Below are 16,511 nucleotides of genomic sequence, written 5' to 3'. Positions count from 1 at the left end.
CTGGTGTGTTTTTTTTCTTCATTTCTTTCACAAAAATGACTGAGATCAAGAAATAATTGGCAGACCCCTGTTAATATGGAACCAGCTCCACCCACAGGAATTACATAGGCAATGCACAATGGAAATTCATCTGCTTTGAAAAGAAGTCCAAACTTGACAACTTTACAAAAGCAGTAAGAAATATTTGAATGTAACCAAAACACAAGCTTCACATTTTTATTGTCGTCCTTTGTAAATGTGTTTCCATACTGTACAATTTAAACATCTGAGTGATGAATCATATTTATATTGACATCATCCCACACAGTTAAAGGGATAGTTCACCCAAATATTCACCCTCATGTTGTTCCAAACCTGTGTGAGTTTCTTTCTTCTGCTGAACACAAAAGAAGATATTTGGAAAAATGTTGGTAACCAGACAGTTGACGTCAATGGCTACCGTCAACTGTCTGGTTACCAACATTCTTCAAAATATCTTCTTTTGTGTTCAGCAGAAGAAAGAAACTCACACAGGTTTGGAACTGTCCCTTTAAGACCCTGATATACTCACAACAGTATTATTTTTCGTTCTTCTCTTAGGGGTAAAAAGATGTTTGAAATACATTTTCAGAACTATACTTTTAGCAAACATCCCGATGCTGCGCACTTTCCTCTTGATAAAATAATTAATGTGGATGTGTTTGCACAACCTGTGCAATTCAGCACTCCAATCCAAGTTACAAGTTTATTTATAATATAAATTTTCTACTATAAAGCGTCTCTCCAGTGTGTTCATGTTTTTACTCGTGTCTTACCTCGAAGGACTGAACAGGAGACGATTTCCACGTCAAAGTAGGCGGAGCCTCAGAGCCACACCTACTTATTACATCATCACCACTGACTAACGGTTGTTTGAAGGTGTTTACAAGCCGAAGCAAACTTTTCCAGAAAGTTCACTTTGGCAAGCTGTTTCAAACTCCAAACAAACTTCGTTTTGGCCTGATTTTGTTCAAAATGACTCCAGTTCGTTCTTCAATTTCATTTGAAGTATATCAGGGCCTTTAAACTGTAAAAACCCAGAATGCTCCTCTCAGTCTGAGGTGCTTCTGAGGATCTACCTGCTCAAATGACTTCAGTCCAGCCTCCTTCCCCACTGCAGTCATGTCCTCCAGCACGGCTTTCTTCACATCCTACCATTCATACGGGATGAAAAGACATTTCACTGACCGCATGAGCATGTTATTCAGCTTAAAGCTATTTATATCTCATGCTAAGTTGAGAAATTGCAGTGTGCGCACAAGTGTTAGGTGATATGAGTATGTTTAACTCTTTCCCCGGCAGTTTTTATATAAAGTTGCAAGCCAGCACCAGCTTTTTTGATCATTGTCACAAAATTGTCATTACAATATTTTGTTGTCTGAATATGTGAACAAGCACAGAGCCTCTGCTTTTGAACAAATAAACAGTTGTTTTTATCCTAGCTTCATGCATTCCTTTTTTTTTTATCAACACTTGAATGTTGGTTAGTTTCATTAAACATTTTTAACAAAAAGCTGAGAAAAGTCATGCTTTTCTGAAAGACTACGGGCCCCATCTTACACCCGGCGCAATGCAGCCCCAGACGCAACACGTGTTTTTTGCTCAGCCGACGCAGTTATCATTTTCACGTCCAGCACTAGGGCTGGGTGATATGGCTGAAAACTGTATCACGATATAAGTGTTTCATATCGGTCGATATCGTTAATTATTGATTTTTTTATGACCTATTTAAAATAAGGACCAGGAGAAAAATATTTTACATTTAAACAGTTTTATTTTAAACGTAACCTTCCTCAGATTAAAATCCCCTGTTAGCGTGTCCCTCCCTATGTTGCTAGGTTACCAGAGAGTGAGTGCCTTTGTTCATGCAACCAAACTTGCTTTGCAACCTCTGGTTTCTTCCGACGAAGGAAAAAAAATTATAATAATTTGTTTCAATAAAACATTTGATTTATTGATATCGATTACGTGTCTATTGTAGCCTGGATGCCAGCCGAACTTAGCCCCGCCCACAACATTTTTACTCGGGCAGTTCGGTCTGGACTTGATCGGTAGAGAAGTAATTATGCCCGAACAGAAACTGTTCGGACCAATGAAATCATCAGGGCGGGCTTTAGACGATGATGGACAGATGATAAACAGTAGCGTAATCATCCACGTCATCAAAGGCGCTTGGGTTGAGTTTGTTCTAATCCTAAATGGAGAACTTGTTCGTATATGCGTTCTCCTTTACTATTTCTCTCAGAAATGATGATCGTGTTGGTAAGTACTCTGTGTATCCTTAAATTATTTTTTTACAACACCGGCAAAGATCGTTTACACTCATCTTTTTCTTCTAACGTTAGGCTACTTATTCCAGCGTGCGTGCAGGGTTGCCAAGTTTTTTCAACAAAACCCGCCCAATTGCTAACGTTCCTCAAAACTAGCCAAAAACAAGCCCAATAGCTTTCCAGGGGGGGTTCTCCGGGAAAAAAGGCATTTGGGGGGTAAAATATGTGTTATTTTGGCAGGGCTGGCAGCTAAAAATCGCATTCCTAGGTCTGTATATCACATAATTGGGGTCGCTTCAACCCGTGGACTTGGCAACACAGTGCAGTTGAGTTCTGTTGACATTTGACAACTAACGTTATGCGTCGCTCTGTTGCTCTGATTGGTTGTAGGTCTATCCAATTGAGATATTTCCTGGTTCAGTTGAAACACGCCCCATAATCACAGCTCAACGGAGCAGTTTCAGACTCATATTCTGACTAGAATTGAGTATGACGACGTCAGGCTATGTCTATTGCAATACATATCATTATCGTTTTATCGCCCAGCCCTATCCAACACCACGTTGTTTAAATAGCAAATGCACTCACACCCATCTGTTCGCCCATGGGTGTGCTGGTCTGAAAACAAGGTGTGTTCAGGCGCATTGTTGGCGGGTTGCTATTTTGAGGAACTGAAAACGACTGCGCCATTGACCAACAAAAGCCTGGTCTAAAGTCAATAGTGCAGTATTTTTTGTGTTATATACACTCTGCTTATTACACACACAGGGACGCGCAGCAGCACACAAACATTTTTAAATATAAAAAATAAAATAATTCCTCTTTGGAGAAGCGTTCAGACTTTCCGCGCACAAATTCCGCCATTTAAATAGTGAATCCTCCATGGTGCGAGCGCACCTGGCTTTTAAAGGGAATGGGAGACTCTGACCGGGCACACTGACTATTTTTCCCATCGTTAAACTAGCAAACGTGGATTCGGACAGGCCCTAAGTGCACCTGTACTTCAGACCATGAGCTCAGATCATTAAAATAGGGCCCTATGTCTGTATCGGAGTCAGAAAGCCCCCCTACCATAAAACAGTGGGGGGGAGTTCATATATTTTGGCGACAAATGAGTTTGAGAAATGAGAATGTACTGTGTATGGCATTAAAGCTCACAGGATTTTGACAAAGCTCTTCATATGATCCGACTATCCCTCTTTCTTTGGCCCAGTCGACAAACACCTCCGGGTCTGGAACTACAACTCCTATAAGATAAGACTAAAACAGAGAAGGACAAGGACGGTGTCAGTTTCACTGCACTAAAAACATAAAAGTACTGTTAAAGCAGGATGCGGGGGAAAAATAGTGCCTAAATGCGGGTATGCTTACTTGTAGACTATCTCCATGCACAAAGACTTGCAGAACAGGAACACAGCGAGTGTAGACGTTCTCGATCTTCTCGGGAGCGATGTACTCACCCTGGGACAGCTTAAAGATGTGCTTCTTCCTGTCTACAATGCGCAGAGTCCCATTCTGAAAGATCATATGTTCAAACTGGATCTCATTCAGAACATTATAAACAATTTATACCTTTTACAAGGAAAATATATACCGCATAAAAAACAGGCCGTAATGACTTAATCCTAGAGGGACGTTTTTCTCATTTGCTGCAGATATCAGTGGCATTTTTGTGTTGTTTTGCACTGAAAACACACCAGTAATAACGATGTACTTGTACTCTTACTGTCATTAACACTAATTATATAATTATCTCTAAATACTTTGTGCATGGGGGACCATAACCACTCTTTTAGTAATTAGAAATAGAAATACTCAGAATTCTGCTTTGCTGAAAATACAGAATTGAGTTAGACAATAGCTTGCACACTGTCACAGAATCAGTATGCAATTAATCAATGACACAGACTTTATACTACACATTTTGTTAAAAAAATATGATTTCATGTTTTTACAATTTAATTATATCATTGTCTATTGTTGTAATATTGTTTTATTAGTGTATTAACAGTGATAATGCATTCACTAGAAAGTCCATATCCACTAAATAATGTCATTATTTAAATCTAATCTATTGGTGAAACCAGGCATCATGGGGACTAGTAAATATTCACCCCAATAAACAGTATATTTAGTATTACATATAGTAGTTGAATGATAGGTTAGGCAACACTTTTTTTATACTGGTTGGAACTCTCTTATATAAATATATCTTAGTCTCAGGACCAAAAAATATTCATCCAATCAATGCATTCGATCCGAATGCTATGATAGGATGTTTTACCTGCCTGTCAACATATGTCAGGCAGATGTCAGTCACTGAGCGCCACAAACAAACAGCAGTCGCCTTTTACAGTTCCTCCTGAACCGAGACAATGAGCTTATGCTGGGTTCACGGCGTGCCATAACTAACGTAATTTAGAGACGGCAAACTGCCACGTTCTACTCAGAGCTGTTCATGTCATCAGACTCGGATTTATCAACACTATCAATGCAGCAGTCAGGTGGTACATGTTAGAGCTCTGTAAGTTATGTTCATTATTATTGTAATGTTATGTGGTTTGAGACATGAGGTAGTTTAATGGCATCTTGTGACGCTTTGCAGACTCTGCTCTGGCTGTGCGAGTTCCTGTGTTTTTGAGGAGGCGTGGCTTTGGAGAGAGAGAGAGAGCGCTCTGAAGATCTTATGCTTTCAAATCTAGCTTGCTATTGCTATCCTCTTCGAAATTGCCTATCCTACCTTTAGTATTATCAGTAAACCTCTAGAAACTTTTAATTAATCCCCCACATGCTTAAAGTCTCACTGAAGTGCTTTGAAATACGCAGCATCATTCAATGTGCTGACAATTTCCACTGAAACAGGAAGACAGGGCGGGACAAATTGAACAGCTCCTCCCCTTTTTTTAAATAACCAATAGCGTTTCGTTTATATCACAGCTCGGCCAGAGCCATTGAGCTCAGTAACGCCACAGTTTCCTCCTAATATCTAACCGTTTCTCCTCCTAATCTCCTCCATATCACTTTAAAATACAGCATTCTGTACAGATTTCAAATGGGTCCGCTACATTTTCTGGTCTGCGCCAATTCGATCACATGATCCTCTCTGTGCTATCGTGTCTCTGGACCGACTTGATCACATGATCCACTCTGTGCTATCGTATTATTTACTAAGCATAAGCACAAGCTAAGCATATTTACACTGTCTGAATCGTTCCCTATCCCCTATATAGTGCACTGTGTGTCATTCACCATGTAGAAACTAGTAAATGTGTGAACAAGTGACCGATTTCATCCTCAGCTTCAGCATCTATAATGTAGGGGGAGGGACACTTTAGATTCTAGAGAGCATTTGATTGGACAGAAAATCTGATGAGAAGCTGAAGTGAAGTTTTGAATGCTTATATCTTCTAAATGTGAAATGTATCATTGTTTTGGAGCACACTAGCTTATAGATAACAGTAAGACTAACATATTCATACTAATAGCCAAAAAACTAAAATGTTGATTTCATGGGGACTTTAACACGTAAATATAAACAAGGCATTAGATCGCTTGCACAGACATGTCTGTCTCACGCAAACAGGTTGAAAAGACAATAGACAAGTGTAGATCACTTAGAAATATTAAATATTAATATTCACTACATGTTGGAACTTTTCTTTCCTTTTAAAATCGTATATGACCTGATGTTCTGGTGCTCCATATGGTGAGTCCATCCCTGCTGACCAGGACACTTGAACACATACTGATTCATTTGAATTATGGATTTCTATTAGCTAATATTGCTCTCCCCCTCTCAGGTTAACAATTTTTTGCAGAACAATTGTAGAAATAAATCATAAACGCAAGTTGCCGATTATACAGATATTGCTTGATTTTGCACGTACATTCTGTGATCGCATGATTGCTAACAGTGACTGTAAAGTAATCTGAAGTAGCAATAAATCCAATTTGAAATGTGCAATGCTTCTGGAAGATGAAGTCTCACCGGCAGCCACTGTCCCACATCTCCAGTGTGAAGCCATCCGTCAGTGTCCAGAGCCTCTCTCGTCCTCTCTTCATCCTTCAGATACCCTCGGAAGACGCTGTGACCCTGGATACAGATCTGCCACACGCATGTATAACACAGTGTTCAACAGCTAAACCATTTGTTTCAATTAACATTTGAGTCAAAAGTTTTCCCAGAAGTCCTCACACAGTGTGTTGTTTTTACTAACAACAGCACTGTCAAAGGCACTTGCCACAATTGCTGGGCAAATTACTCACAACTGCAGAAAAAGTTTCCACATATGTTGGTGGGTTGATTTCTCACTGACTATGTTTACATGGACAGCAGTAATCTAATTATTGACCTTATTCTGAATAAGACAATATTCTGATTAAGGTGTTTACATGAGTTGCTTTTAGAATATTCCGTTCATGTTCCCGTTTTACATGTTATAGAACATGGCTCGATTAATGGTATGTCATTACGTCCCCATGCCACGCTACGCTGTCCGATGTCCAATCATAGCGCGACTTTCGCGGGTCTGTTAAAATCAATGGGATCAGGCAACAGCGGGTGTCGCTGTTGGACAGTGTTACTTTATGAAAACGAGTGATTTTTATACTTTTTAATGTAATGTTTTATATATATATTTACTTTGTTTTATTTTTGTAATATTATATACATGTTTTTTTGAAGAGACACTGCCCCTCTTGCCTCCTTCTTGACAGCTTACATTTCGAATAAAGCTTTGATTAATGATGAAAAAAGGTTTCAAAGTCGTGATTGTTTGGATTGTTTTTTTCTGCCGTCGAGCCACAGGCGTTCACTGAATGTTGGGTATATGACTCGCGAGCCTAGAGGTTCCCGTTGTTGTAAGCAGACAATTATGAATCTGGGATTACAGATACAAACTTATTGTATTTTACTTTTACAACGAGCAGAATTATTACAACACAAAGAAAAATGTATAAAGGAGGCCGTGTCAGAATGAGCAGTCAAGCAAGACACACGCACCATAGCAACACGTCAAGGCAACGACATTTCACACTGACAGACACGTAAAAGATAAACAGGACATTTGAACGCTTTGTTACTGTTTTGTACGCATTGTTATATTATTTATAAGTCAAATTCTGTTTTATTTGCAACAATATTATTGATGATTGTTGAGAGGGGCACTTTTATACATTTTTAAAAAGGGCAGGGGCTCGAGCCCCTGTCACAAAATGCGGCGAAAACTCCTACACAACGTTAATAGTTCGATTAAGGTGTGTACATGTCTATAATGCACTTCAATAATGCGACTAAAATAGGCATCCTCCACATGTCTTAATTTGATTTTTGTTTAATTCGAGTATGGCTTTAACCGGATTAAGGTGATTAGAAATAGCTGTTTACATGGTAGTTTCTTAATCAGAGAATGGTCTTAATCAGATTAATATCGGAGTATTGTTGTCCATTTAAACGTACTGACTGTGATCAAGATACTGACCTCTCCTTCTCCATTCTTGGCATAGTAGTTCATGTCGGGGATGTCTGTCAACTTCACCATAGCACAGGGTAAAGGAGCACCGACATGACCTGAAACACATCAGACTGCTGTAAGGCCAGGCCAAATACACTGGATATTGTCAGTAAAAAAAAAAAAAAGGTGTGGAGTCAGTAAGGACAAATTAAATTTTGTTGTGAAAGACAACAGCATTTATAATGTTACAAATGATTTCTATTTCAAATGAATGCTGTTCTTTTGAACTTTCCAGTTGTCAAGGAATCCTGAAAAGGAAGGAATCCAAAAAATATTAGGCAGCACAACTTTCTTCAAAATGTATAAAAATAATGGTAACACTTTACAATAAGGTTCATTAGTTAACATTAGTTAACTACATTAATTAGCATGAACACATAATGAACTGTACTTATAAAGCATTTACTTATCTTTGTTAATGTTCATTTCAACATTTACATCTTGTTAACATAAGTAAATGCACTGTGAACTAACATGAACGAACCATGAACACCTGCATTTATATGAACTAACATTAACAAAGATTAACTAATGCTGAACAGAGGTGTTGTTCTTGGTTAGGTCATGTTAACTAATGCATTAACTAACGTTAACTAATACAACCTTATTGTAAAGTCTTACCAAAATAATAAATGTTTCTTGAGCACAAATCAGCATATTAGAATGATTTCTGAAGGATAATGTGACACTGACACCAAAAGAAGCAGTGGCTCTACTCCAAGTCCTTCGCACCCGGTCTCTCATGGTTAGCACAGACACCTTGCAGATAAATTATCTTGTTCTTTCGGTCACTACCCAAAGTTCATTACCATAGGTGAGTGTTGGATCATAGATTGATTTACATTACATTTACATTTTATGCATTTGGCAGACGCTTTTATCCAAAGCGACTTACATTGCATTCAAGGTACACATTTTACAATTTTTGGTAGTTCTTGCTTTCCCTGGGAATCGAACCCATGACCTTGGCGTTGCTAGCGCCATGCTCTACAGTTTGAGCTACAGGAAAGATTGAATGGTAAATTAAGAGTATCGCCTTCATGCTAAGCTCCCGCTTCACAAAAATTGTCTGGTACAACAAGCACATTACAGCTGCACCAGTCCACCTATCGATCTCCTGATCCGACCTGTCCTCATTGTGAACAAGACCCGAGATACTTGAACTCCTCCACTTGGGGGAGCTACTCCCCTTCCCAGAGTGAGCAATCCACCTTTTTCCAGCTGAGAACCATGGCCTCAGATTTGGAAGTGATGACTTCTCATCTCCACCGCTTCACACTCGCACATCAGGACAACATCATCCGCAAATAGCAGAGATAGCCTGTACCTTGAGATCCATGAAAACCACATACAGAATCAGAGACAAGATACAGCCCGGTAGAGTTCAATGCTCGCTGGGAATGATCTTGACTTACAACTAAGAATGAGGACATGGCTCTTGCACCGGTTGTTCAGGTAATGAATGGCCCTGGTACCTCATACTCATGTGTAACAGTATATTGGATTCATGCAATCAGTCTTAAAATGACAGCTGCCTAATATTCTAGACTTCTTTCAAAAAACATTACCAACCTCAAACATTTGAACGTTAGTGTATGTGAAACAGAGCACAGTATGCAACAAAAAATGTCACATGACCTCACTCTGCTGCATGTTTCCTTAAGAAATTTGCAAGACAAACACAAACCTGCGCTCCAGTCACCAGGCATAGAAAAGGTACATCCAGCTGTGCACTCCGTCTGCCCATAACCCTCAAAAATCTGAAATGACATTAAACAAACCCTGGTGAAAATATCCCCTGTACACATCACCAAAACATAATTTTAGATAAGGTTTTAGTAATTTATGTGCTTTTTGTAATTTTTATTTGTTTTTTATTTAATTTTATTTCAGTAACACAATACGGTTCCAAAACTACATTTTCAAACATGAACTAACAATGAAAAATACTTCTAAAGCATTTATTTAAAATAACAAATAAAATAATTAAATAATTATTCAATTAAAATGTGTTGTACCTAAATTAAAACTACTGTACTTAAATGTAAAAAAAAAAAAGTATTGCTTTATTTATAACATTACTTTATTTAGTGATTCCTCTGCGTACCACTAGAGACAGCCTGAGTACCACTAGTGGTACTCGTACCACACTTTGAGAACCACTGCGTTATAGTATTGCGTTACTCCTGTGCATTACAGTATTGCGTTACTTCTGTGCGTTACTGTATTGCGTTATAGTATTGCGTTACTCCTGTCCATTATAGTATTGCGGTACTCCTGTGCGTTACAGTATTGCGTTACTCCTGTGCGTTACAGTATTGCGTTACTCCTGTGCGTTATAGTATTGCGTTACTCCTGTGCATTACAGTATTGCGGTACTCCTGTGCGTTACAGTATTGGGTTACTCCTGTGCGTTATAGTATTGCGTTACTCCTGTCCGTTATAGTATTGCGTTACTGCTGTGCGTTATAGTATTGTGGTACTCCTGTCCGTTATAGTATTGCGTTACTGCTGTGCGTTATAGTATTGCGTTACTCCTGTGCGTTACAGTATTGCGTTACTTCTGTGCGTTACAGTATTGCGTTACTTCTGTGCGTTACAGTATTGCGTTACTCCTGTGCGTTACAGTATTGCGTTATAGTATTGCGTTACTCCTGTCCGTTATAGTATTGCGTTACTCCTGTGCGTTACAGTATTGCGTTACTCCTGTGCATTACAGTATTGCGGTACTCCTGTGCGTTACAGTATTGCGGTACTCCTGTGCGTTACAGTATTGCGTTACTCCTGTGCGTTACAGTATTGGGTTACTCCTGTGCGTTATAGTATTGCGTTACTCCTGTCCGTTATAGTATTGCGTTACTGCTGTGCGTTGTAGTATTGTGGTACTCCTGTCCGTTATAGTATTGCGTTACTGCTGTGCGTTATAGTATTGCGTTACTCCTGTGCGCTATAGCATTGCGTTACTCCTGTGCGTTATAGTATTGCGTTACTCTTGTGCGTTATAGTATTGCGTTACTCCTGTGCGTTATAGTATTGCGTTACTCCTGTGCGTTACAGTATTGCGTTACTTCTGTGCGTTACAGTATTGCGTTACTCCTGTGCATTACAGTATTGCGGTACTCCTGTGCGTTATAGTATTGCGGTACTCCTGTGCGTTACAGTATTGCGTTACTCCTGTGCGTTACAGTATTGCGTTACTCCTGTGCGTTATAGTATTGCGTTACTCCTGTGCGTTATAGTATTGCGTTATTCCTGTCCGTTATAGTATTGCGTTACTGCTGTGCGTTACAGTATTGCGTTACTCCTGTGCATTACAGTATTGCGGTACTCCTGTGCGTTACAGTATTGCGGTACTCCTGTGCGTTACAGTATTGCGTTACTCCTGTGCGTTACAGTATTGCGGTACTCCTGTGCGTTACAGTATTGCGGTACTCCTGTGCGTTACAGTATTGCGGTACTCCTGTGCGTTACAGTATTGCGGTACTCCTGTGCGTTACAGTATTGCGTTACTCCTGTGCATTACAGTATTGCGGTACTCCTGTGCGTTACAGTATTGCGGTACTCCTGTGCGTTACAGTATTGCGGTACTCCTGTGCGTTACACTATTGCGTTACTCCTGTGCGTTATAGTATTGCGTTACTCCTGTCCGTTATAGCATTGCGTTACTCCTGTGCGTTATAGTATTGCGTTACTCTTGTGCGTTATAGTATTGCGTTACTCCTGTGTGTTATAGTATTGCGTTACTCCTGTGCGTTACAGTATTGCGTTACTTCTGTTCGTTACAGTATTGCGTTACTCCTGTGCGTTACAGTATTGCGTTATAGTATTGCGTTACTCCTGTCCATTATAGTATTGCGGTACTCCTGTGCGTTACAGTATTGCGTTACTCCTGTGCGTTACAGTATTGCGTTATAGTATTGCGTTACTCCTGTCCGTTACAGTATTGTGGTACTCCTGTGTGTTATAGTATTGCGTTACTCCTGTGCGTTACAGTATTGCGGTACTCCTGTGCGTTACAGTATTGGGTTACTCCTGTGCGTTATAGTATTGCGTTACTCCTGTCCGTTATAGTATTGCGTTACTGCTGTGCGTTATAGTATTGTGGTACTCCTGTCCGTTATAGTATTGCGTTACTGCTGTGCGTTATAGTATTGCGTTACTCCAGTGCGTTACAGTATTGCGTTACTTCTGTGCGCTACAGTATTGCGTTACTTCTGTGCGTTACAGTATTGCGTTACTCCTGTGCGTTACAGTATTGCGTTATAGTATTGCGTTACTCCTGTCCGTTATAGTATTGCGTTACTCCTGTGCGTTACAGTATTGCGTTACTCCTGTGCATTACAGTATTGCGGTACTCCTGTGCGTTACAGTATTGCGGTACTCCTGTGCGTTACAGTATTGCGTTACTCCTGTGCATTACAGTATTGCGGTACTCCTGTGCGTTACAGTATTGCGGTACTCCTGTGCGTTACAGTATTGCGGTACTCCTGTGCGTTACACTATTGCGTTACTCCTGTGCGTTATAGTATTGCGTTACTCCTGTCCGTTATAGCATTGCGTTACTCCTGTGCGTTATAGTATTGCGTTACTCTTGTGCGTTATAGTATTGCGTTACTCCTGTGTGTTATAGTATTGCGTTACTCCTGTGCGTTACAGTATTGCGTTACTTCTGTGCGTTACAGTATTGCGTTACTCCTGTGCGTTACAGTATTGCGTTATAGTATTGCGTTACTCCTGTCCATTATAGTATTGCGGTACTCCTGTGCGTTACAGTATTGCGTTACTCCTGTGCGTTACAGTATTGCGTTATAGTATTGCGTTACTCCTGTCCGTTATAGTATTGTGGTACTCCTGTGTGTTACAGTATTGCGGTACTCCTGTGTGTTACAGTATTGCGTTACTCCTGTGCGTTACAGTATTGCGTTACTCCTGTGCGTTAAAGTATTGCGGTACTCCTGTGCGTTACAGTATTGCGTTACTCCTGTGCGTTACAGTATTGCGTTATAGTATTGCGTTACTCCTGTCCGTTATAGTATTGCGGTACTCCTGTGCGTTACAGTATTGAGTTACTCTTGTCCATTATAGTATTGCGTTACTCCTGTGCGTTACACTCCATATTGGTGACCAAGATGGCGGCGCGAGTAGATCGCGAGGCTCTGGTTCTCTCCAGATTCTGCAATTTTGCGGTATTTTTCCTGTTCTTCTCGGGTCTGTTCGCACAGAACAGTTGTGCCTTTACATCGTACACCCGCGCTGAGCTTTTGGATATTGGTTTGCGAATTTCCGACAGTTTTATGGACAATCTACAACTCCTTCCTGAGATCGCTAAGACACCGGTGACTCTGCACTCTACCCGGCCGGGCGGAAGTGCACGCAGACGGCGGCGTGATCGTAAACAAAGGCGGGGGAGACGTGGAGGAACGCGTGCTAAGCTAACGCTTACTCCTCATCGGCTCTCTTTACCCAGCATTTTCCTTGCCAATGTACGGTCGCTAGTGAACAAAATGGAGGAGATTCGACTCAGCATCACACACAGTAAGAAACTTTTGAACTGTAACGTCCTAATATTCACGGAAACCTGGTTAAACAGCGGAATACCGGACACCGCTATCGAGCTAGCGGGACGCCACACACTCCGGGCGGATAGAACATTAGATGGCTCCGGGAAGAGCAGAGGGGGCGGATTGTGCATTTATATTAACAAAGCTTGGTGCACAAACTCTGCTATTGTTGGGAGTCATTGTTCAGCTAACCTGGAGTTTCTCATGGTTAAATGTAGACCGTTTTATCTACCCCGGGAGTTCACCTCCACCATTATCACAGCAGCCTATATTCCACCCGATGCTGATGCCAAGCTTGCTATGAAAGAACTTCACGCAGCCATCAGTAAACAACAGACTGATCACCCGGAAGCTGCGTTTATTGTTGCAGGTGACTTTAATCACTCAAACCTAAAGTCAGTGCTACCCAAGTTTCACCAGCATGTTTCCTGCCACACCAGAGGAAACAAAACCTTAGACCATGTTTACACAAACATGGCCGGAGCTTACGTTGCGACACCCCTCCCCCACCTGGGACAGTCAGACCACCTCTCTTTGTTTCTCAGACCCAAATATTCACCCCTCATCAACCGCGTGAAGCCATCAATGAAAACCATCAAGGTGTGGCCTGCGGGGGCAGACTCCACACTCCAGGAAAGGTTTCTAAACACAGACTGGAGTATGTTTGCTTCTCAAGCCACCAGTGGCGCTCACACGGACATTGACTCCTACACCTCCTCAGTATTGGATCATATCAATACCACCATCGACAGTGTTACAACCCAGAAACAGATCACCACATACCCAAATCAGAAGCCTTGGATGAACAGGGAAGTACGACTCCTGTTGAAGTCACGCAACACTGCCTTCAGATCAGGAGATGCACAAGCCTACAGCGCATCCAGGGCAAACCTGAAGAGGGGCATCAAAAAGGCCAAGCACTGCTACAAGCTTAAGATTGAGGGTCACTTTTCCAACTCTGACCCTCGACGCATGTGGCAGGGCATCCAGGCCATCAGTGACTACAAACCCCCCCACTCCACCCCCGCAGCCACTGATGTCAACTTCCTGAATGAGCTAAATTACTTTTATGCTCGTTTTGAAAGAGACAACAGAGAAACTGCCACCAAGCTCAAACCCTCAGCTGACCACCCACCAATCACACTCTCCTCCACAGATGTCTGCAAGGCACTGAGCCGGATCAGCGCGCACAAGGCTGCTGGACCAGACAACATCCCTGGACGTGTGCTCAGGGCATGTGCGGAGCAGCTCGCTGGGGTTTTTACAGACATTTTCAACCTGTCTCTCGCCCAAGCAGCTGTACCATCATGCTTTAAACGCACTTCCATTGTGCCAGTGCCGAAACACTCCAGCCCGAGGTGCCCTAATGACTACCGCCCTGTAGCACTCACACCCATCATTATGAAGTGCTTTGAGCGGCTGGTCCTGGAACACCTAAAAGACTCTATACCATCCACATTGGACTCACACCAGTTTGCCTACCGCAGCAATAGGAGCACAGAGGATGCCGTTTCCATGGCACTGCACTCTGTGCTCACCCATCTGGACCATAAGAACACGTATGCACGCATGCTGTTTGTTGACTTCAGCTCAGCATTCAACACTGTCATCCCATCCAAGTTAATTGCCAAACTTGGAGACCTGGGCATCAACACTTCAATGTGCAACTGGATTTTGGACTTCCTAACTGACAGACCCCAGAATGTTCGTTCAGGATTCACCTGCTCCACATCCATCACTCTTAACACTGGTGTACCACAGGGCTGTGTGCTAAGTCCGTTTCTCTACTCCCTCTTCACCTCCGACTGCAAGCCTGTGTATGGAACTAATTCCATCGTCAAGTTTGCGGACGACACTACGGTGATTGGTCTCATCAGCAACAACGATGAGACTGCCTACAGGGAGGAGATCCAGCACCTGGCCACATGGTGCGCTGATAATAACCTGCTCCTCAACACCACCAAAACGAAGGAGCTCATCGTGGACTTCAGGAAGGAGTCAAGAGGCACACACGACACCATCCACATCAATGGAATGGCTGTTGAGCGTGTCTCCAGTTTCAAGTTCCTGGGGACCCACATCTCGGCGGACATGTCGTGGACGACCAACACCTCCAGCCTGGTCAAGAAGGCTCACCAGCGCCTCTTCTTCCTGAGGACACTGAGGAAGAATCAGCTCTCCTCGGCTATCCTGGTGAACTTCTACCGCTGCGCAATAGAAAGCATCCTGACCAACTGTGTGGCAGTGTGGTATGGGAGCTGCTCTGTTGCGGAGCGCAAGGCACTGCAGCGGGTGGTGGAAACTGCCCAGCGCATCACAGGAACTCCACTGCCTGCCATCGAACACATCCAGAGGAAACGCTGCCTGCATCGAGCTCGCAGCATCCTCAAGGACTCCTCTCACCCAGCCCACAGACTGTTTTCTCTCCTGCCCTCCGGCAGGCGTTTCAGGATCCACCGGACCAGGACCAGCAGACTAAAGAACAGTTTTTTCCCCAGAGCTGTCTCTTTACTGAACTCAAACCCCCGTTGATCCACTTCCCTCATAAACTGCGAACTCTCCTACCTCACACCTACATTCACTTTGTTATTTGCACTACCGACTGTTTATTACAGTAACAACTGTTTACTTATGCATTCTGCACCACCATACCGTAACTGGATTATGCTCATTTGCACTGCCGACTGTATTTACAGTAACAATGTTTACATTTGCATTTTGCACCGTACTTCTAACTGGAATATGCAACCACTTTCCACTGCACTTTTACACTTTCTTTCGGATAGCTCTGTCCATAATTTATTGTACTAACTTAATCCACTGCTATATTCCTCATATTAGCCTAACATATTATTGTATACCTCTAACTGTAAAATTCTGTTCAAGTAATAACCGTCTGTATATTTATTCATAGTACATAGTCACCTGTAAATTCTGTTTATAGTAATAGCCATCTGTATATTATATTCATAGTACATATTCACCTGTAAATTCTGTTTATAGTAATAGCCATCTGTATATTATATTCTAGTACATATTCACCTGTAAATTCTGTTTATAGTAATAGCCATCTGTATATTTATTCACTGTATATATTCATCTGTAAATTCAGTTCTACTTATAGTAATAACCATCTCTCTACTTAAACA

The 16,511-nt window shown here is 41.8% G+C and overlaps 1 protein-coding gene across 2 annotated transcripts in view; it reads right to left on the bottom strand.

Moving 5' to 3' along the window:
- Nucleotides 1–16,511, bottom strand: part of acsl2 (acyl-CoA synthetase long chain family member 2) — a 66,441-nt gene that overhangs the window by 1,316 nt on the left and 48,614 nt on the right. For both annotated transcript variants that reach the window (XM_079827746.1, XM_079827747.1), the window contains exons 15-20: nt 9,489–9,561; nt 7,769–7,857; nt 6,277–6,393; nt 3,660–3,803; nt 3,447–3,548; nt 1,098–1,169 (exon numbers count right to left, since the gene is read on the bottom strand). In XM_079827746.1, the coding sequence (XP_079683872.1) occupies nt 1,098–1,169; nt 3,447–3,548; nt 3,660–3,803; nt 6,277–6,393; nt 7,769–7,857; nt 9,489–9,561 (597 nt within the window). The remainder of the gene's footprint in view (nt 1–1,097; nt 1,170–3,446; nt 3,549–3,659; nt 3,804–6,276; nt 6,394–7,768; nt 7,858–9,488; nt 9,562–16,511) is intronic.

This window comes from Gobio gobio, assembly GCF_949357685.1.
Source record: "Gobio gobio genome assembly, chromosome: 10".
NCBI lineage: Eukaryota > Metazoa > Chordata > Actinopteri > Cypriniformes > Gobionidae > Gobio > Gobio gobio.
Note: the sequence above shows the minus strand (reverse complement) of the source record. Positions and strands in the feature narration are given on the sequence as shown.